The sequence below is a fragment of the Pistacia vera genome, unplaced genomic scaffold (assembly GCF_008641045.1).
Source record: "Pistacia vera cultivar Batoury unplaced genomic scaffold, PisVer_v2 Contig970, whole genome shotgun sequence".
Taxonomy (NCBI): Eukaryota; Viridiplantae; Streptophyta; class Magnoliopsida; order Sapindales; family Anacardiaceae; genus Pistacia; species Pistacia vera.
The window spans coordinates 49,641-72,737 of record NW_022196857.1 but is presented as its reverse complement, the minus strand read 5'-3'; the positions used below and the strand labels follow the sequence as shown (position 1 = coordinate 72,737).

Sequence of the window (23,097 nt, the reverse complement as noted above, 5' to 3'; positions counted from 1 at the left end):
GAGTATAATTCGTTTAAAATTCTTGGTGGACTTGCATCTTGCTCCCTGATAGCGTTGAGCACATAAGAACTTGCAAAAAGTTGCAAAAAGTATTATGACACATCATAGTCATGATTCATCAATTATTTCTTCAAGTACCTTTTTTTTTCCTTTTAAGGTTCCATTAAATAACATGTTATCCTTGAAGTATAAAAACATAACGATTTATCCCTACAATCAGTTTTCGAATAAAACTTTGGTGTTTATTAAGGAACCAGAGGTAAAATCTGTTAAATAGATGATAAAAATTTCGATTACTGAGAATATAAATTATAATTTAGTGAAACCTCATGCGGAAACTGCAATTTGCTTTTGATGATCAAAGAAAGAAAAATTCTGCTTGCGGAGAGACTTTGATCACCCTTGGCTTTTTCGTTAATTATCAACGTCCTGCAGTTATAAATACTAGTAAAGTACTAGGGGTGAGCACAGGTAACGGGTAGAACCGGAATCGGAACCGGAGTCTCCCTGGAACTAACGCTGTGCGAGTAGGTTTTGGTTCTTCTTTTTTGGAACTGAACTTGGAAAAAAGAACTTGCAGCCTGTACCTGGCTTGGAACCTGCTTGAAACATGCAGTGGGTACCCTGTTTTCGAACTTGGGTTGAAATGAAATATTTGTGAAAAATAGGGGGTCTCTTGTATTTTACATATAAAAAAATTTAAAATGGAAAAAGTTAAATTTTTACAATAACCTAATTAAATAAATATATAATTATACTTATTACATATAAACTATACCATATAAAAAACTTTAATATATTATAATATATTAATATTAAATTTTCGATTAAGTAAGTGTATAATTGGAATTAAGACCAATTAAAAGTGTTTTAATATTATTAAAAGAATTATTTTTGAATAAAATAGTACATTTGATTGAATAATAATATAATATTTAGTTATTTACTTCAATTATCAAGTTCTAAGTATATCTGTAATAAATTAGTAATTGATTAATTATATATGATAAATTGATAAATATTAATACATGACTAGTTAAATGATTATTTAATCAATTATAACATTACATTATAGTCAAATAATTAATTAATTAATTATAAGTTTATAACATTATATTAGTAATATAGTACATTACTTAATTAAATAATTAGAAATTTAATTAATTATAACATTACATTATAGATTTATAGTATAATTATTTAATTAATGATAATATTATATTATAAACAAATGATTACTTAATTAAATAGTTACTTAATTAATTATAACATTATATTATAAACATTAATAATTTACTACATTAGCACAATACTTAATTAAATTATTAGAAATTTAATTAAGTATAACATTACATTATAAATTTATAGTATGATCACTTAATTATTATACATTAACGTTATAATACTTAATTAATTATACATTAATACAAACTTAATTAAATGAATAAAATTTAATTAATTATAACATTACATTAAAGATTTATGTATGATTACTTAATTCATTTTAACATTACATTATATATGATCGCATAATTAATTATAACATCTAATTAAGATTCTTAATTAATATAACTCTATTATAAACAATAGTACAATATTAATTAAATGTTTAGAAATTTAATTAATTAAAACATTACATTATAATTAAAAATTACTTAATTAATAATAACATTACATTATATTTAATCACTTAATTAATTATAACATTACATAGTTAAATGATTACTTAATTAATTATAATTTATAACATTACATTATATACATTAGTAATTTAAACATTAGTACATTATTTAATTAAATATTAAAAATTAATTAATTATAACATTACATTATAGATTCATAATATGATTACTAATTAATATAATGTTCCATTATAAACAATAGTACAATACTTAATTAATTGATTAGAATTTTAATTATAATATTAATATAGATTATAGTATGATTGTTTAATCAATTGTTTGTGTTTTAGTTTTGATTGAGAATTTTATGTGAATTGTGAGGAATTGATTGAATTCAAGTGTTATCTGAGATTAGAGGATTTATGAGTCACATTGGACACATGAATGAGCGATCAAAATTTGTTAGGGGTTATTTGTAAACTTTTAAGGTATTTTTGTTATTTTTTAAAGTAATAGGGGGGTATTATTTTTTATGGGCACACGGGAAATGAGCCGGAACCTGCATTTTAGGTTCCGGTTCCTTGAATTTAGAACCTGATTGTGCGGTTCCCTTGAAAATGCAGGTACCGAAATTGCTCACCCCTAAAAAGTACTAAAGTTCCCCCTCAAATTAATGGATTCTGTTATGTGACAATGAAATGACCAAAACATACTGAAAGTTGTAATTATAAAAACTTGAGTTGTTTGACTCGAACCCGAGACTTTGAAGTCAAGTGGCACATAAAACATAACTCTTCCATTTCCTCTTTTGCCCCTCTTATTGATATTCTCCCCACCCTTCCCTTCTTTTCTCCATTTTCTCTCCTTTCATTATAAATATCTAAAATTAAACAGTTGGCCAGTTCTGATTTGAGAAGTCGATTTTACCCCTCAACTGTTTGATATTAATTAATGTTAGTCTTCTTAAAGGGGGCACATACGGCTAGGGGTGATCGGTTCTAAGTACCCTACATTTTTTGAAAGAACCAAAATTGGAACTAGAACCAGCCAGTTCCTAAGATTTGGAATCGAAATCGGAATTGAACGTTTCCTAAAAACCTGGAACATAGGTTTCTACTGGTTAAAAAATAACAAATTCACCTCTAAAATATTATAAATACACCCTCAATAGTTTACAAAAATTATAATTTAGTCCCATTCTTGCCCGAGTACTCGGACCTTGGTTCTGGTTCTGATTCCCAGTTCTAGCACTATAGGAACCGGAACCAGACCCAGAAATTCGTGGTTCCAATTTTCCATAACCGGACCCTAATGGGGTTGGTTCTAGTTCTACCACTCATGCTCAACCCTGCATATACCAGTATTTAAAGTGATATGATCTTGATAATAGTGGACCAATATATGAAAGATAGTCTTGTGAATGATAGACGAAAGAGGTACATAACAGGTTTTTATTGCATTTTAGTACAAAAACAGGCTAAAACATAGCAAAGGGAGCTAGACGTAGTAGACAGTCACAGCTCTGATCAAACATGTATTGTATCAATGAACAACTTGATGATGTAATCTTTCAAATCCTCTGGAAATGTGAATCCATCTTTGTTCTTGTACAGTATTTCTGCTAATCGTGCAAAATTGACAACTGTAAGTAAGATGTTTCTTGAGACATCAGTTTGTTTCATGTACTCTTCCTTAATATCCTTCCAAGCATTAGCAAATAAATTTTCAAACTTATTGCTTCCTCTTTGGAGATCATGCCATTGCCATATTGCTGCATGTAGCAGCCTACGGTAGACGCAACGTGTCCTCTCTTTCGCTCAAACTTCAAATACATTTTGTATTGGTAATTAATTAGATGGCCTTCATGAAATAAATACAGAAAATATTTGTACAAAAAAAATTAATTTTTTTTTATGTACCTCGTGAGCTTTGATGTCAGCCTTTGAGACGAGCGATTGTAAATACAGCTTCAACAATTTTAGGATGATTTTGTAGCCATTCAAATTCGTTGATCCCCGCAGTTTCTAGCTCCCATCCCCAAAAATGATGCTGCTATTATGAAAGCAGGACCTGCTGTGATTATTGCATTGCTTAAGCGTTGGTTGAATGATGGAACAAAACCTTCATCGAACCATTTGGCCTCTACAAGACAGGCTCTCACATACTCTTTCAGCTGGTTATTAACAAAAATAAATACATAGATAGATGTTAATACAATTACAAAAATTGATTAGCGAAAATTTACAATTATGTGTTTTGAAACGTAATAGCAAACAGATATGGTTACCTTATCCTTCGTGATTGATACACTATAAGATCTTCCTTCCTCGCTCACATCATTATTTAATTCACCAAAGAGATTAAGGATAACACTATATAGTTGTTAAGAAATATATGTTATTTTGTTTTATTGTTTATTAAGGGTAGATCTGTCTTTTCATTATTTCTTTTGTTTAGCCTATATATATCTTTGTATTTAGGTTAAATCATACTTTTTGTATTCAATTGAATTGTGCAGTATCAATGAAACCCTAGCCTCCTCTTTTTTATTATTATTTCTTTGGATTGTTTAACATGGTATCAGAGCCAGGTTTCATGGGACGAGGCTTAATCTTAAACATAGCTGCGCGGATCCAACTTTTTGGAGAGGGTATTTGTTCAGTTTCTGCAATCTGATATTTCGTTGTATCGTTCAATTTCGGCAATCTGGTATTTCGTTTTCGTTTCTTTTGCATTCTGGTTTTCTTTGTGTTTGAATATGGCTACTAAAAGAGACGATTCGCTTCAGTCTGTAAGTGTGAGGTTAGATGACAAGAATTATTCGTATTGGAGTTATGTGATGAAATTTCTTAAGGGTAAAAAGAGTAGGGATATGTTAGTGGAACTTCTGTGAAACCTAAGAATACTGATGAGGGTTATGATGCTTTGATAGACGCCTGGGAAGCAAACAATAGAAAATTATTATATTGGATTAACAATTGTTGGGCATTCCATAGGTACACATTAGCGAAGTATGAGCACGCAAAGGAGGTTTGGGATCATCTACAAAGGTTATTACTCAGTCAATTTTGCAAAGCAGTATCAATTAGAGAATGACATACGAGCTTTCAGCAGAAGAATATGAGTGTTCATGAGTTTTATTCTGTATGACAAATCTTTGGGATCAATTGGCTCTTACAAATCTGCAAAATTAAAGGAGTGGTGCCTAATTGTCCATAGGGAGCAGCAACGGTTGGTACAATTTTTGACGGCACTCGCTGTGATTTTGAAAGACTTAGAGGTTCAATTTGCGTCATTCTCTAATGCCTTGTTGACTCAGTTGTCAGTGAGTTATTGCCTGAAGAAATAAGCTCTTAAGTCTCATTCTAAAAAGGGAATTCTTTTGCTTCTACTCTATCCTTTGTGTTAGCAGTACCTTCGAAGCCAGTCTTTAATAATCAGAAAAACTTACACAGAGTTGCCTTCGAGAGTGCAAGTTCTGTAAGCAAAAGGTCATTGGAAGGCTCAATGTCCAAGTTGAGGCAGCAGAATCAATCGCAGCAGCAATATTAAGCTTGGAAGTGGCTACCAGTCATAATCTAAGCTTAAGACCACCTCGGGGTACAAACCACCATAGTCTAAACTGCAGTAGTAGTTTCATCAGGTCCTTTCACCGATCCTAGTACTCTGGCTGAGCAATTTCAGAGTTTCTCTCCTTACAGCCACAAGCTTGTCTGCTTCTTTCGTAGGTCAGTTACTCATAATCTTCAGGTATGTACATTCTTGATGGGTTTTGGATTGGTGCTTATATCATATGTCTCCAGATTCTTTTCTTTTGCTTCTGTGTTCTTTGTCTTCTATCCGTCATGACTGCTGATGGCACTCCTATGCCTTTAGCAGGTGTTGGTTCATTGTCACACCTCACTTGTCTCTCTCAATGTTTATATTCCAAAACTTACATTAAATCTTGCTTCTGTTGGTCAGTTATGTGATTTGGTAATTAGTCACTTTCCTCTCTTCTTGTTATGTGCAGGATCTACAGTCTCAGAAGCTGATTGGACAGGCGCGGAAGGGGGGATATATATTTGGATGAGGTAAAAGTGCCAGTTGCAGCTGCTACTAGTGCTGCTACCACTACTAGTGTTGATTTGTCTTCTTTTCGTTTGAGTCTTTTTTTCTAGTTTTTATTTATGGCATTCTGTTTAGGTCATGTTTTGTCTTCTCGTTTGAGATTTTTGGCATCCACAGGGGCTTTAGGAAATTTGCAAACTTGTGATATTTCTGATTGTAGTAGATGTAAACTGGCAAAATTTTAGCTTTACCTTTAATCGAAGTATTTCTGTTTCTTTCTCCATTTGATTGATTTATGTATGGGGACCTTCTCCTGTTGCCACAAAAGGAGGGTCGATATTATGTTTTTTATTGATGATCATAATGTTATTGTTAGGTTTATTTAATGAAACATCGTTCTGAATTCTTGAGTAATATACAGCCTTTCGAGCTCTTGTCAAAACTAACATTCTGCTATAAAAATGTTTTAGGTGTGATTTGGTGGGGAATACACTTCTAATAAATTTTGAGTTGCTTGCATTAGATGGAACTGTTCACCAAACCCGTGACAGATACTCCTGAGCAAAATGGTGTTGTTGAAAGAAAACATAGGCACATTGTTTGAAACTGCTCTTTCTCTCTTATTGTCTGCCTCTGTTCCTAGTGTGTTTTGGGGTGAAGGTTCTACTGCTGTAGGTTTGAAATACAATTCCATCTTCTCATATTTCAAGTTTTTCTCCTCGAAAAGTTGTATGGGTATGGCCCTGATTATTCTTCCTTTAAAGTTTTGGTTGTATGTTCGTTCTTCGTCTCATGTAAAACGCAGCAAGTTGTCCTCTGATCTGCTATTTGTGTCTTTCTTGGTTATGGTGAAGGTAAAAAGGGTATCGTTGTTTTGATCATAACATCAGAACTTTTGTGTCTCGTCATGTTGTTTTCTTGAGATATACCTTTCTTTTCTATTCCATCCACTACTCATACCTTGACTAGATTGATCTAATTCGTTATAGTCCTTTTTCTGAGGATTCTGATAGTTGTCATCTCAGGTTCCTAGTATTGATCATGCAGGTACTGACATTTAATCTCCAGCACACCTGAAGCTCCCTCTTTTCCTATGGGCACTCAAGTTTTGCTGAGATTGGGATCACCTCTACCTCAATCCATACGCATTCGTAAGTCCACAAAGTTACCAGATTTTGCTTGTTCTTGTTTTCTGTTATCTTCATCTTTTGCTTCTTTTTAGCTTATATTCATTGTCTCTCTGAGCCTCTTCCATAAAGAGGCAATTCTTGATCCTCTTTGGTAGCAAGCTATGGATGAGGAGCTTTCTGCTTGCATAAGACAGGTACTTGGGATTTGGTTCCTCTACTCTGGTAAGACTATGTTGGTTGTCGTTGGTTGTATAAGATCAAGACTAATTCTATGGATCTATTGAGCGATACAAAGCTAGGTTGGTTGCAAAAGGGTACTTCTATAGTATGGTATGGATTATGAGGAGACATTTGCTCCTGTTGCAAAAATGACTACTATTCGTACTCTTAGTGCAGTAGCTTCGGTTCGTCAGTGGATATCTCTCAACTTGATGTTAAAAATGCCTTCTTGAATGGAGATCTTCAAGAGAAGTTTATATGGCGCCCCTCCTGGTGTTTCACATGATTCTGGGTATGTTTGCAAGCTGAAGAAAGCGTTATATGGTCTAACACAGCACCTCGTGCTTGGTTTGAGAAATTTTCTATTGTGATCTCTTCCCTTGGATGCTTTAGTAGTCATGATTCTGCTCTTTTGTTAAGTGCACTAGTGCAGGTTGTTCATCTGTTATATGTGATGATGATTATTATGGTGATGATATTGATGGTATTTCAATTTGAAGACAGAGTTAGCTCAACAATTTGAAATGAAGGATTTGGGTTTCTACGATATTTCTTGGGTATGAGGTAGCATCCACCCTAGGGTTATTACTCTCTCAGTGAAATATGTTGCAATATTCTTGAGCGGGCTAGACTTACTGATAATAAGCCTGTCGATACTCCGATTAAGGTTAATGCAAAGTATCTTCTTTCTAATGGTTTACTTTTGTCAAGATCCTACTTTATACCGTACTGTTGTTGGGAGTTTGGTATATCTCACTATTACTCGTCCAGATATTGCATATGCTGTTCATGTTGTTAGTCAGTTTGTTGCTTCTCCTACTACAGTTCATTGGGCAGCTGTTCTTCGTATTTTGCGGTATCTTTGGGGTATAGTCTTTCAGAGTCTTTTACATCCACCTCTTCCTTGGAGCTGCGTGCTACTCTGATGCTGATCATGGCAGTGATCCCATGGATCGCAAGTCTGTTACTGGTTTCTGTATCTTTTTGGGCGATTCTCTTACTTCTTGGAAGAGCAAGAAACAATCCATTGTTTCTCAATCTTCAACCGAAGCAGAATATCGTGCTATGGCATCTACTACCAAAGAGATTGTTTGGTTACGTTGGTTACTTGTAGATATGGACGTTTCTTTTTCTCATCCCACTCCCATGTATTGTGACAACCAGAGTTCTATTCAGATTGCTCACAACTCGGTTTTTCATGAACGAACTAAGCACATTGAGATCGATTGTCACCTTACTCGTCATCATCTCAATCATGGCACCATTACCTTGCCTTTTGTTTCTTCTTCTTTGCAGATTGCAGATTTCTTTACCAAGTCGCATTCTATTTCCTGTTTTCGTTTTCTAGTTGGCAAACTCTCGATGCTTGTAGCCGCCGCATCATGAGTTTGAGGGGAGATGTTAAGAAATATGAGTTATTTTGTTTTATTGTTTATTAAGGGTAGATCTGTCTTTTCATTATTTCCTTTGTTTAGCTTATATATATCTTTGTATTTAGGTTAAATCATACTTTTTGTATTCAATTAAATTGTGCAGTATCAATGAAACCCTAGCCTCCTCTTTTTTATTATTATTTCTTTGGATTATTTAACAATAGTGTTTTCATATAATCTGGCAAGTCACCAGTTGCATGAGTGTCCCACCTGAAAGTAACATTAAGATTTGAATTAATTACACAGGGTACCTTGACCAAACTCACACACACACACACACACACACACACACACACACACACACACATATTCATATATATGCCTTTCTAAGGCGTCTGTGCATGAAACTTTGAAGCTCTTCAAGTTTACCATATGCATCATCTATAATCGTTAATATCATTATAAGTTTGGCCTGTACTATACGGACACGTGAATAGCAAGGCTCAAAATAATTTGCAGTCGTCCAGAAGTACATCTCCACAATTCTATCTCGAGTAAGAAAACTTTGATGCAAATTTATTATCTTTTCCACCAACTGCAATAAGAATGACAACACAATCTAGATTTATTATTATATAAAATCGCTACCTGATCTTCAAAAACACGTAGCTCGGTATCCAATCATATGAAAGATGCTGGTCTTAGGGGTTGATAGGGTGAGCACTAATTGGATGAAAGCATGACAAAAAATTTTCAACAAACTTACCTGGTGACCTGGTTGAGCTCTTTTTGGTGCTATAATTGTACCCGATTAAAATCTAGTTTTGCTAATATGAGTAGAGTTTCGTTTCTTTATTCGCCTGGATCTTCTTGGTAGAAAGAGATGTATTTGTGTGTCACCAATCTTGGTACATTTTTGTGCAAGGGCGCTTCTAGAGCACTTGTTATATGTTTTGCTAGATGATCTGGACTTGATTTAGCCAAGGACTTGAGATGAGTTTTTGTAACCATGCTGTCTAAAAACTCGAAATAGAAGAGCTACAATGTAGAGATCATAATCATCATGTTTGGCGACATTAGGTTGTGCTTCAAAAATTTGATTTAGTTGTCCTTCAACTTCATTCTCAAAGTGATATGACACACCAAGGCGACATATTGATTCAATGAAGCTAACTTTCACTACCGGATCATTTAGAGGAGTAATTAGCATTTCTTCCACTTTTTGTTTCAGCTCTTCTGCACGTCTATCATTTGATTCAATTTCCTGAAGCCAAATAACAACAATTAATATTGAAATTTGAATATAACATAGAAAATGAAAACGGTGTATTGATATATATTTGAGTGATTACTATAGGAATGCAATAGCTCTCATATTTGAGTTTACTCTTAGCTTCTCAGTTGGCTAAGTAAATAATATATAGAAAAATTCTATGATACTCAAGGGAATAATACACTATACTATAATTATGATGCTAGCTAGGGACCCAGTTGATTACTGTAATAGGTAGAGAAGAAGTGAAGATGCTGGAGTCTTTCCATACCGTAGGGGTGAAGTTTGCGAGAGGACGATAAACTTCTTGGTTGTCTTTAGCTGCGAAACATGCACTCATAGATTCTGATTTATTTACTGAGCTATTAAAGGAAACTAAGGGATGGCTACGAATTTTTGGGGGAAATTTGACTGATGGAAGTGGATTAATGCATGGCTTGGAGTTTGCTGCAACAAGTATTTGAAGTGCCATTGAACATAAATGGAGTGCTAGCAAGAGATGACCAATTTATTTGCCGTAATCAAAGTTTTAAATAGAGTCTATTAATATACAGTAACAAATGCAAATCGTGCATAACGTTTACACTTTAAATAGAGAATATTTATACTATTTATAGTTCTCTTTTCATAATAATAAATAAAGTTGAAACAATAAAACAACAATGATCTTATCCCTTTCTCACTTTTGTGCCCAAAAACTTTTTCTCTCCTGGACAAAGATCGCATATTTTAAAAAGTAAATCTTTTGCATGCGTTTCTTTCTTCAGATTTTTTCACAGGAAATAATCTGCTGGTCAGAATTAGTGTGAACTAAACCAAGTGCAAGTTGGTGAGTGTGTCGACTAAGTGGAAGAAAAAGATAACAAAAACTTGATCTTGATTATGTGAATCACATGGTCGAAGGACTTCGATTTTGCTCAAATTTGGAGTAAGGGCTTCTTGTATTATTTTCTTTATGTTCATTAGTTTCAATTTCCAGTTTGTGTTCTGTATTATGTTATTTGTTAAACTGATTTATAAGGAGACAAGAACCAGCTTTTTTTTTTTTTTTTTGGGGTCATATTGATTTGCATTAATTCGTCTTTTAGACGATGATAGTATGTTGTGCTTAAAACTAGAAGTAGTATAAAATTATACTACTTCTAAAGCAGAAGCACCAATAAAAGATATAGAAAAATAAAACTAGCTGAGCAAAAATTTAAATTAGAGAAAACACATGATTTTATGAGGTTCGACAAGTGTGCCTACGATCTCAGGTCGTGATGACCAATTCACTAATTTCGAGAATTGCAAAATTATTTGAACCTCTCACTTACAAATTAAAACATTCACTCAAAACATTCAAGAGGAGTAAATTGTATGAGCCAAAAAACTTATCGAACCTTATCAGACCCAATAACGAAATCAATACTTTACAACCCAATGTCTTAACCCAATGTCTTAACCAATTCCGGTTGAGTTCACGCTTAAAGCCACCTTGTGTAAGAGACCATTCAATGGGATTACCTATCTTATAAGAAGATCCATTCTATGGGTCGGCCCAATGTTCTACGAGTTAGACCACACCACGAGTCAATCCTCTTCATAAGCTGGGTTATTTTATGAGTTGGATCACTTTATGATTAGCCACCCTACAAACTAGGTCAACTTATGCTTTGGGCCAATCTATGAGTTGGGCTTTCAACAAGTTAAGCTAAATCGGGCTTTAGCCCATTAGCCTATATTAATTTCAAAATAGGATTTAGAGTCCTACTTACTTCTTAGTTCATCTAAGATTCTTAATCTTTCACGAATTAATATTTCTACTTCTACAAGGACAAACACTATGAGTTTCCTGTTTACCCAAACTCTTATTGTGAGAACGCCTAGTTCTACAAGGACTCAAGCTCTTTTGACTCACTATATAAACAGAGGTCAAATCTCTCATTATACATTGACGTACAACCCATAGCTTAAGTTCTCAGAGTTCTTGCTCTCAAGAATTGCCACATTTCCCACTGTAAAGCTTAGTTCCGACTAACTTTACTTCCCCTAGTTGTCGTGCTCTGGCCACTTTACGATAGTCTTGCCCTAGCCAAACACTTTTGATAAACTTTTTCCCGCTCTTAGCCTCATTTAAATATTCTCTTCTACCGTGCTAACTTGAGTGTCAGAGTACCTATGACAAACACTACACTGGTGTCTCCCGAGACTTCACACTCACTTTCTTTGTCTTTGCAGGTCTACGCAATTATCAGTGGCTTCGTCCTTACAAGATTGTCTCTTGATTCAACGTAAATTTTATTGTCTACATAAATGTTTACAAATTTGTGGGACGCTCAAACTAAAGCTTAATACCTCTTTATATAGCTAACAAAAAACTTGACATTTTGTTAACTACCCATATGGTATCTAGGAAGGTTCCACTCCCTTGACTTCTTAGTTTTCTAACAATGCGAGATATAAGTTACATCATATTTTCCAATATTCAATGTTTTTGAGCCATATTTCTCACACTCTTATTATTGTCAAAGATAGCAATGATTAAGGTTATTTATGTAAATTTACTTTACATAGTAAAGTCAAATAATTTAAATTTTAGATCCAATCAAGGAATGGTACGTTAGAAACAAAAGTAAAAAATAAAAAAATGAATAATTAAAGTATGATTCTAAGTTAACGTGTTCGTTGTTACAATAAAACACTAAGGGGGTGTTTGGTTAATGAAATATTATATTACTGTGAATGTTATATTAATAGAAAAATAGATTACCTTGAATATTACTTGGAATGTTATATTAATGGAAAAATAAATTACCTTGAAGATTACTGGGAATATTATATTAAATATGTTTGGTAAGATTGGAATAAATTGGTGGGTGTATTATATTGATATGTTTGGTTGAGAGGAATAAATTAGTAGGTATGTTTATATAAATTATTGAATTGCCTTTCTTATTTATTATTATTTGATTGGATATTATTTTAACCCTTACATTTGAGATTTTGCTAAAACACCACACGCCACAATAAAACTTTAAAATTTAGCCAAAACACCCCTAACCACCCAGAGACTGCTGGCTGCCGATCGTGACCGTATCACCAAAATGCACATGATGATCGAATCTCATCGGTTGTGTGTCGATCTGGTCAGAAAGAAATGACTAGATCCATAGTCGTTAACAGCTAGATCAGAATGGATCTAGCCATTTTCGTTTTGATCCATTTTGATCTGGCCGATCCGGCCAAAATGGATCTGGCTGTTTCTTTCTAGCCAAATCCATGAGGATCTGGTCGTTAACAGCCATGGATCTGGTCGAAAACGACCAACGACGCACGGTCGGCCAAATTCGTCGATCATGCATTGTTCCAACGACGTCGACGCGTTGGTGGCAATATCTGGCTGTGGTCTTGGGTAATTTGGTCGAAGTATAAGAGTATTAATGTCTTAAAAATCTTATATAAGGATAAATAGTTCATGAATATTTTTGTAAATTCGTGGTAGAACATAAGCATTAATGTCCAAAAAATTATTAGTTAGGGTAAAATTGTAACAAAATTAAGATTACCAAGTAATCTTAGAATACCAAAAAATGGTAGTATTAGATTACCACCTATACAACCTAAATAATTAAGTGTCATTGAATGATTACTAGAATCTTATTATTTGACAACCAAACATGATAATTCAGTAATATAAGATGACATTGCTGGAGTATAAAGGATTATCCCCAACCAAACACACCCTAAGAATCTTATCATAAAATTTGTATGATTGTCTAGCGGTATAGTTGGAAAGCTTTAACTGATTTGTCCACTAAGGTGTCTCATGGTAGACCTAGAGAGATTTAACTTATTAAAAATTTACTAATAATAATAATAATGGATTCTCATATAATTAGTATAAGGAGGTCAAGATTATAAGCAAATAAACTTTGACGATTTTAGTTCTAGCAGTTGACAAAAAAGTATTTGTGTAGTTTGAGTGACCCATACATTAAAAAAAAAAAAAAAAAAAAAAAAAAAAAAAAAAATTAAAAGCGTAAAGCATATCTAAAAAAAAGGCATATTCCATGCATGGAGCATTAGTGAATTTATTATCTCCTTTTTCGATAATTAAATGATTTTTTCATTGTAACTTTGAAAAAAATATAAAAAAATTTGCTTATGAAAATTTGGAGGAAACTTTTGACTGTTTCTCTCTAATTTAATGAGGAAAAAAGATTTTTAAATAGTAGTTACTAACATGTGCTGTAACTATGGCCTATATTTCGATGAAGCATGTTGCTTAATCCACAATTCATGGGTCAATAGTTATTAACAATTTAACATGGTTGATGCAATTTGTTCTTTTGTCAAAAGAAAAATCTTCACTCTGACTTACATGCGTATTAATTGAGAAGATAATAAATGAGGAATTGTTTTTAACCAATTTACAAAGTTAATAATTAATAAATTAAATCAGTAACACGTTTATTTGAATATATAAAATTTCAATGAATGATTCTTACTATTTATTATAACCACATACTTGTTAACTTATAATCATACTTATTATGTTCAAATTTTCAAGCTCCAGAAATAGAAATTAATGCATTACAAAATTATTTCCACTTTTATTTATGATAAAGATATATTTACAATTTTTCAAATCATATCTTTTTAGACATATTTTGCATGTTTTTATTGTATAACATACATAATAAGAAAAACTGAAAAGAAAGCAAAGTCAATAAGATCCCCTAAGCAATGTTAACCTGTAGAGGACCAATGTCTCAATATAAGCCCAGCCCAAACCCGAAAAGCACTCCCCATTCCAACCCTCTCTGGTGGTCTTCAACCCATCTTCAGTTGACTTCTTCCGTATCTCATCCGAAACAACAACCAAAAATAATTCTTTTAGACTATTTTGCATGCATTTATTGTAATACCATACAAAATTAAAAAACCGAAAAAAGCAAGTAAATCATAAAAAAGATCCCCTAAGCAATGCTAACGCTGCGGAGGACCAATGTCTCAATAGTAAGCCCAGGACCAAACCCGAAAAGCACTCCCCTTCCAACCCTTCTCCTGTGGTCTTCAACCCATCTTTCATTGACTTCTTCCGTATCTCATCCAGAACAAACAACACAGTTACGCTTGACATATTACCATACTCAGCAACACTGTCTAGTTGCACCTAACTTTTCAGTTTAAGACCCAACTTGCATCCACTTGTTCAAAATCGCAGGCCCACCAGGATGTCAGCCCAAAGATTGAGTTCCAATCTGTGATACCTAAAGGTTGGAATACCTCAATCAATTGCTTCTCAATATGGTTGAAATGAGGCCAGGAACTTCCTTCCCAATAGAAACGTAAGCCCATGCTCACGATACTTGCACACAAATAGCCCCAGCGCTATCAGGCACTATTGTTGGGGTTGCAGAGATGAGTTCAAAGATGGGCTTTTCAACATCAGGAATCGGATTGCACCAACTATGAGAGCTCAGAGCCATCCCCAAATAAAGAACTCACAAGAACATCAACATTGTTTCAGTAGGGCAATGGAACCGACAGTTATTTCGTGCATACAATGGACACGAGCACCTTTATGTTCTCAGCTAGGTCTTTAGCAATGCGAAGTATGGTGCCACCTCCATGACAACCTTGTTGGTACAACATGACTGCTTAATAGATAGATATCAGGCCCAAGAGCTGGACAATTTGGAAGTCATACCCAGGAATGAATGGTCCCATAGTGCTACAACAAATTAGTGAGTGAGTTTTGACTTGGATTGGCCCCATTCCTCAATGGCCTTGGTTGCACTTCCTGCCTAACTCTGGTATCAATGTTGCTGCCATATCTTGCCTGTATCCAGTAAGGTGCCTGTATGAATTAATGTTGGGATTTTCTTTTATAACATCTTCAGTTGAGTAAGTGTATCGCTTTTAATCGTGGTTCTTCACCTGAAATCATTAATTTGTATCTTTTTAGTCACAACTTAATGACATTCACAGCGGAAAGAAATATCAAAAGCAAACGATTTCATAGATGAAGCAAACTGAATCCTAAAAATCGTTCAATCCTAAAATACTGCTCAATATCTCAAACACAATTAAGACTTAGAAAATATTAAAAGCATGATAACTAAAAAAACAAAGTTAGAAAAGTAGCAATACTTCATATGAGCTTATTTTGTTTGAGATGGGTCAGTGCTCGGCATTGGTCATACGAAGTAAGCGTCGATATTGCTTTGATCATAGACATTTGGAGGATTTGCTGTTGCATTGCCATAGTTGTGGCAGTGCCATCAGCACGTTGAGCATTTCGAAGTTCATCCACATTAACCATTTTTGCTCCAATGAATATAATGCAACTTCAATTTCTCTGATCTGGCTAGTGTGTTGTGTCTTTGTGATCGGGGATCCATTTATTTATAAATACTGATTAAGTATTAAATATTGTTCATGTATCATGATGTTATTAATAATGGTATGGAAATCATCATGGATGATCTGTACCCAATAGAAAATATGTTAACGGTACAACAAATTTGAAGAGACTGTTAGCTAGTTATTCTAGTTCACGTCAAGATTCTGGCATGCACAGATGACAGAATATTTTTTTGAATAATTCATCTTTAAGGTTTCTTATTTTGTACACGAACAAAGAGATCTCACTCTTAGTTTCATCATTTGACAAGAAATAATATATAACAATTTGAATTCATTCTATCCATTTCTGTATTTAATTTATAACTATGAAATTTATATGCCTTTTTTTTTTTTTTTTCTTTGTATGCAATCTAAGGTATTGACATGAATTTGTCAGCTAGCTCAAAATAGAGACTAGATCTAGATGGAGATTGAGATGGGTGAATTTTTAAATAAAAGGGTGACGATTAAAGTTGATTTGTAGTCTTTTTTTATTGTGATCGATTTGCTCTAAGCGGCCTTATTATTAGGAATTGAGTTCCCGGAAATGCTAGATGAGATAAATTGTATATTTAAAGGAGACATATAGGAGAGGGAGCTCCAGATGCTCAAACTCTACGAATGACTAACGACGGTAATGCCAGTCAAAGTATTATGCCTCAAAAGAGGCTCGTCTATAGGAGCTGTGTAAGTCTTTGTTCTTTGGCAAAGGTACTGTCATGTAATGTTATGTTGATGCTTGCTTTTGACACCAATGAACTCGCAAGTGTAAAGTGTTAAGTAGTCTTAAAAAACACGTGATTGAATTTGTGAGTTACGATAGGAACAAAACACATTTGAATGCAAAGACTTAATAAATAAAACAGAAGATTTTTATTGTGGTTCGGATGCTTAAAGCGATTTCTACATCCACTGTTTCTTTTATGTAAATGTGTTCAAGAGTACTTACTGTATTCAGAGAGATATTAAGTTAGTTGTTTCTCATAGGTTGTTTTTGCTATTGAATATTATGAAAATCAGAGAATGATTGATCATCCCGAATTTGTGAGGGGGAGTCTTTATTTAAGCTGCTGAATCACAGGTCAGATTACAAGTCTGCAAGTGGTAGGTGCCATGCAAGTCCTTCCTTACTTCCTATTGGTTGATAACTAGAAATATCCTCAATTATTTGGGGCTTGGACAGTGTGCTTCCCTTTTACTTGAAGACAAACCTGAATCTGTTGTTTGGTACAGCCGTACCATCTGTCTTGGGGTGACGTGACAGCTTCTGGACGACGCAAAGCCTTCCTGAACTCTTATTGGTGCTATTGACACAGCTTATGTCAGTCTTTATTTTTTAGGCATACAATTTATAACTTGAGCGTCAGTAGCATGCTAATGCCTAATGGTGGAAATAATGTAATTCTAGATTATCCGGGACTAGGATTCTTCAGAATTCTATTATGATATATTTCCTTTTTATGTAATTTTATTTCTTTTATCACTTCTACAATTGATTACTTTTATCTTTCAAGTTTTGTAGAAATCTAGAATTTATTCTCTCTTAGATTATAATAAAAGATACAACGTATTAGTATTTAAACCAAGCAAATAAAAAATAAAAGAAAGCAGACTTGAACTAAAAACTCTGTTTTTCCTTCTCTGTAGTTTTGCAGCAATGAAATACTTTCTGCCTTTTACAGATTTTCTTAATTTATTCAACAAAAATGGTACTGAATTGGAGCAGTTTTTCAAGAACTGGGATGAAGCATGTTAGCGCTTAATATTCCACAATTCATGGGTCAATATATTGACAATTTAATAGCGTCAGCGTCACTATACAAGAACTCGATTAGCTCTATCCATTTCATGGGTCAATAAGTATACATGGTGGTAACTAGTGTTGACCACATTGTTTCTTTTGTAAAAGGAAAAATCTTCACTCAGATTACATGTGCATTAATTCAGAAGTTACTAATAATATTCTTCATAAGGAAGGAATTGTTTTTACCAATTTGCCAAGTTAATAAATTAACAAATTAAGAATCATAATACGTTATTACTAAATATATATGAGATTTTCTTAGCACTCCATAGTTTCCACTTTCCGAAGAATTCAAAATATAATATAGATAAAATCTTAAAAAGATATGCTTGACAAAAACGTGACCATGAAAACTATGAACAAATCAATGAAGCTTAAATATCATTAGTCATTAATTTGGTCTAGTTAAATAATTTAATTAGACGTAAGCAGTTTTGAGAATAGGTAACTAGTATATAGTAATCATATTAACTAGATCACGGAAAACTACACTGAATTTTAATAATGGATTAAAAGATTATTTAAAACCTTAAGATGAATTATTCAAATAAATATTCTCTGCGACAAGATCTTTAACTGACGATCATGTTTGGTGATTTGTCCAGGGCGGCTTAAGGGTAGGAGGCGTGAGGCACCTGCCTAGGGCCCCCAAAAAATGGGAGCCCAAATCTTTTAGAAAATTTTTTTTTTTTTTTTGAATATCTTACAAAAAAAAAAAAAAAAAGGTTTATAATTTCTTATCCAAGCCAAAGGCCCCCCTCCCCAAAAAAAAAGCCAAAAAAGCCCAAATTTATTATAAACTTTTTACATATATTCTCACCAAAAGTTTGACAAAATAGCAAGTTTGTACCTCTAGTTTCATATATTCCAGTTTATACCCCTAATTTAACACATTGAATCTTTTTTAACAATGAAAGGCTAAAATAGTCATTTCCATATCTCAAATTACTCACCCCCAATTCAATCCCAAAATTCGTTATTCACATAAATCATCTTCAGCCATATTCTGCCGCTAGTGGTTTGGAGTTGATTTCGGTCGATTTTGGTTCCGGTCGATTTTCTCACCAAAATCGACCGAAATCATCATTTTATCATTTCCCAACCTTGATAGCCCTCGATTTGGCCAATTTTTGATGAATTTTGCAACCCAACTCCACCATACGACAGCCATTTCCAGCCTTTTCGGCATATACCCGACATTGTTGGCCTTCCCCGACAACACCATCTCCTTCCCCGTAGCCCTCTCACCAAAACCCCTATCATACCTCATCCGTTTACTCTGCCAATCGCTGGCCACCGATACTTTTTGGGCCATGACTTCTCAAGCCTTTTCTTATCAATCTTGGCATTGGAAATCACCCATTTCACCACTCATCACTTCTCCAACATCTACTCTCCAAAACTCCCCACCAACCTAACCTTGTTAGCCTGCCGATTGCTGTCCACCTCTCTTAGTGATTTTTCATCTCAAAAGGCAAAAAAAATAAAATAATAATAATTAAAATAATTTTTTTAATATATGTTTATATTATTAGAGGGCTCCAAAGTAACTCCTGTCTAGGGTCACAAATGTTTTAGAGACGGCCCTGGATTTGTCCTACTAAGGTGACTTGTAGTAGAGTTAGAGAGTAGAGATGAGCGTTTGACCTATTTAGGGGGGGACCTGCCATTCAGGGGCGGATCCAGCCCCTCTGGGCCTACCCTCATATTTTAAAATAAAATTACTCATATATTAGCCTGCCAAAAATTGCTATTAATATATATATCCAGATTCAACCTTATATTTAAAAAAAAAAAATAAGAATTATTATACATATATCCAGGCCTACAAAAAACTTGTTATTAATATATATATTTCAAGTCCACATCATATTAAAAGTGTAAAACTCTCTCTACTCTTTTTCTTCACAGCTCCACCTGCTTTTTATGAGTTTATTCCCAAAATTCTTTACTCTCTTATTCTTTTTCTCATGCTATTCGCTTTTAAAACTTTTGAAAATTAAAATTGTTGAAGCTTTCACTATTCAATATGTCATAATTAGCTTCGTTTTCTCTTTTATCAGTTTTAGGTATATATATTGCTTATTTCAATTTAATTTATTTTAGGATTGAATCATGCTTTTTTTTTAAAGATTTTTTATTCTAATTTGAGAGAAAAAGACATGGATCTTATGAGTTTATTTTGTGTTGTGTATCTAAGAATGAACCTGCTTTCCCAAATCAAAACTTTAAATATATTTTAAAGGACGTTATTCTTCACATTTTACCCACCACTTTCTTACATTTCAAACGTCACCGTTCTGCTGCTCAAAATTATTAATGAAATTTGAGTTACTAACTATATTTATATCAAGGAAATTCTTTTTTTATTTTATTAATTCATATTAAAAGTCAATGTGACATTGACTTGACTTAAGTTTTGGTTGACTTTAACTTAGGCTGGGTCTGATCAATGTCATAAAAACTTATATTATAATTTTTGGAAGCCAAAAATAAAAAAAATTAAAATTAAAAGAAGGTTTTGCTCAAGGTTTACTCAACAATTAATTACTCAAATTTTGTTTTCTCATAGATTTATTCAAGTAGAGATTACTGTGTTATTACATTCTTTTCTCTCATATTCTTGATATAGTATTATTTTCTTTTTTTTAGGTTTGATGTTTTTTATTAAGTTTTCACTAGTTGTTTGACAAACAATGGTGAAGCCGCCGAGGCCCCACTGGGCAAAAATCCTGGATCTGCCACTACCTGCCATGAATGGGTCAAGGAATCCTTGAAAGAGTCGAGGATCAGGGTGGGGCCGGGCCAAGGAAAATTCCCCAGTCCTGAGGACAGGTGGGGATGGGGTTTGGCCCCTCCCCATATATATATATATTCTATACAATCTTATCAATAGTCAATAAGTCTTATTAATCTTATATTAATTTGAATAGTTGAAAATTAATCAATGAAACAAACTAAACATCTTATTTATAAGAAGGAAGGAAAACTTTACATAAGAGCAAATTAAAATCATTTTAAATTAAAATTAATGTGAACTAAACCAAGTGCCAGTCGGTGAGTGTGTCGACCAAGTGGAAGAAAAAGACAACAAAAACTTGATCTTGTTTATGTGAATCCCATGGTCGAAGGACTTCGATTTTGCTGAAATTTGGAGTAGGGGTTTCTTGTATTATTTTCTTAATGTTCATTGGTTTCAATTTCGAGTTTGTGTTCGGTATTATGTTATTTGTTAAACTAATTTGTAAGGAGACAAGAACCAGTTTTTTTTTTTTTTTTTTTTTTTTTTTTTTTTTTTTTTTTTTTTTTTTTTTGGGGCCATATTAATTTGCACTAATTCATCTAATAGATGATAATAGTATGTTGTGAATGTTGTGCTTAACTAAAAGCAGTATACAATTATACTACTTGTTATGCCTGGGAAATCAAGGGCTGACGTGAGAAATCACGTGATGAGGGGTGACCTGCTCCCGTCAGAACGGTAAGCGCACGTCAGGCCTGCAAGATGCTGTGGAGCTCCCACGTGTCCATTCCTTGCTCCAAATCGCGTGAAATCAGCTTGGAAGGTGGGCAATGTGACGTAAAGCCGGATTTAGTCCTGACATTCACACCAACCCACGGATTTAATAATGATTATCTGCACTCATCTCACTATAAAAAGGAAAAACCCATTCATTGAGGGGATTCGGCCTTTTTACACTGTGAACTAGCTTTCTCTCTCTCTTGTATCTTCGTATTTACTTTTCCCTAATCATTTGTAAGTCAGTCTGCTGTTGCGACCTGACCCACGCTTCTAATACAACTATCAGTGGACATAGGATTTGCTACCTTAGCAGCCGAACCACTTTAAAAAGCTCTCATTGTTGCATTTACTCTACATTTTATCCATAATCACGTGTGTCTCTTGACCAATCAACGTTATGCACGTGTCGATTAGTTGGTGTCAAAAGCACGCATCAACAGTTTGGCGCTAGAAGGAGGGGTGCAGAGGCGACCTGGGCCTGCTCGTTTTGCCTCTCTCTCAGCCTGTCCAGAGCTCGCTGCAGCTCCTCAATTTGTGGTAACGAAGCCAGTTGGGGATTGCTTTCACCCATGCGAGTCCAGCCCTCACGATTACGGTTCAGGAAAGTACAGAGGTCGGACTCCTCTTCACCTCGGCCGGCACTTCTGGCCGCTCTTGACACACGTTGGCTAGAGGCGTGTGAAGGCGACGGATGGTGCGGGGTATTTTCATGACCCTTGCAGTGGTACGAACCGCCTCGCGAGGTGTGGAGACCACCCGCATGATAGCGATCATAATCATTCTGCTGACGATGATAAGAATCACTTCGCCTAGCACTTTTGCTTGGGTTCATCTGTGAAGTGGCATGGGACAACTCGAGATTCACTTTTCGCCGAGTCTTAACTTTGTCGGCACCCTGCTTGGGGAATGATTTGTGTTCGTTGGCCCTTTGGAGCCCGTAGGCTTGCTTTTTGCCACTTGCTTACCCTTACGTCTACGCGCTGCAGTGCTCATGGCACGGGCTATTTCCCTTTGCCGCACCTTCGCGTGACCTGCAGGCATTTTTTGTAGTTGCACCGCCCCAGCTGTTCTAGATGGCACGCCCTGGTCCAAACGGTCCAGCCTTTGGTTGACCGTTTGGAGAGTATTGTCGAACCTTTCCAGGTAGCTTCTGATGGCGGGGTCAAGCTGCGAGACTGCTGGGATATCCACCGCAGCATTTTGTGGAACTGGAAGTATTCTAGAAGAGGTATCCCCCTGGGTTAGGGGACTCCCTTAGCACGTTGGTTGGCTTGCTCAGGTTCAGATTGGCAGGCCATTTGTTGCTGTAGGACTAGTAGGTTAGAGATTCTCCTGATGAAGGATGAACACTAAATATGGCCTTCCTTTTAGCGCCAAACTGTTGATGTGTGCTTTTGACACCAACTAATCGACATGTGCGTAACGTTGATTGATCAAGAGACACACGTGATCATGGATAAAATGTAGAGTAAATGCAACAATGAGAGCTTTTTAAAGTGGTTCGGATGCTAAGGTAGCAAATTCTACGTCCACTGATAGTTGTATTAGAATGGGGGTCAGGTCGCAACAGCAGACTGACTTACAAATGATTAGGAAAAAGTAAATACGAAGATACAAGAGAGAGAGAAAGCTAGTTCAGAGTGTAAAAAGGCTGAATCCCCTCAATAAAGGGGTTTTTCCTTTTTATAGTGAGATGAGTGCAGATAATCA

At 34.6% G+C, this 23,097-nt stretch overlaps 1 protein-coding gene across 1 annotated transcript; it reads right to left on the bottom strand.

The window, feature by feature from the left end:
- Positions 1-8,995: 8,995 nt before the first annotated feature.
- LOC116121189 (casbene synthase, chloroplastic-like) lies at positions 8,996-10,120 on the bottom strand. The gene is made up of 2 exons (XM_031407138.1): positions 9,894-10,120; positions 8,996-9,658 (listed from the first exon to the last, which is right to left on the bottom strand). The coding sequence occupies exons 1-2, from the start codon at positions 10,005-10,007 to the stop codon at positions 9,371-9,373; spliced, it is 402 nt and encodes a 133-aa protein (XP_031262998.1). The 5' UTR covers positions 10,008-10,120; the 3' UTR covers positions 8,996-9,370.
- Positions 10,121-23,097: the final 12,977 nt, after the last annotated feature.

Excerpts from the sequence above, each read along its gene's own strand:
- LOC116121189 (XM_031407138.1), bottom strand. The coding sequence starts at position 10,007 with ATGAGTGCATGTTTCGCAGCTAAAGACAACCAAGAAGTTTATCGTCCT. Across the intron at positions 9,659-9,893 it reads CTTCTTCTCTACCTATTACA|GAAATTGAATCAAATGATAG; the intron begins GTAATCAACTGG and ends ATTTGGCTTCAG.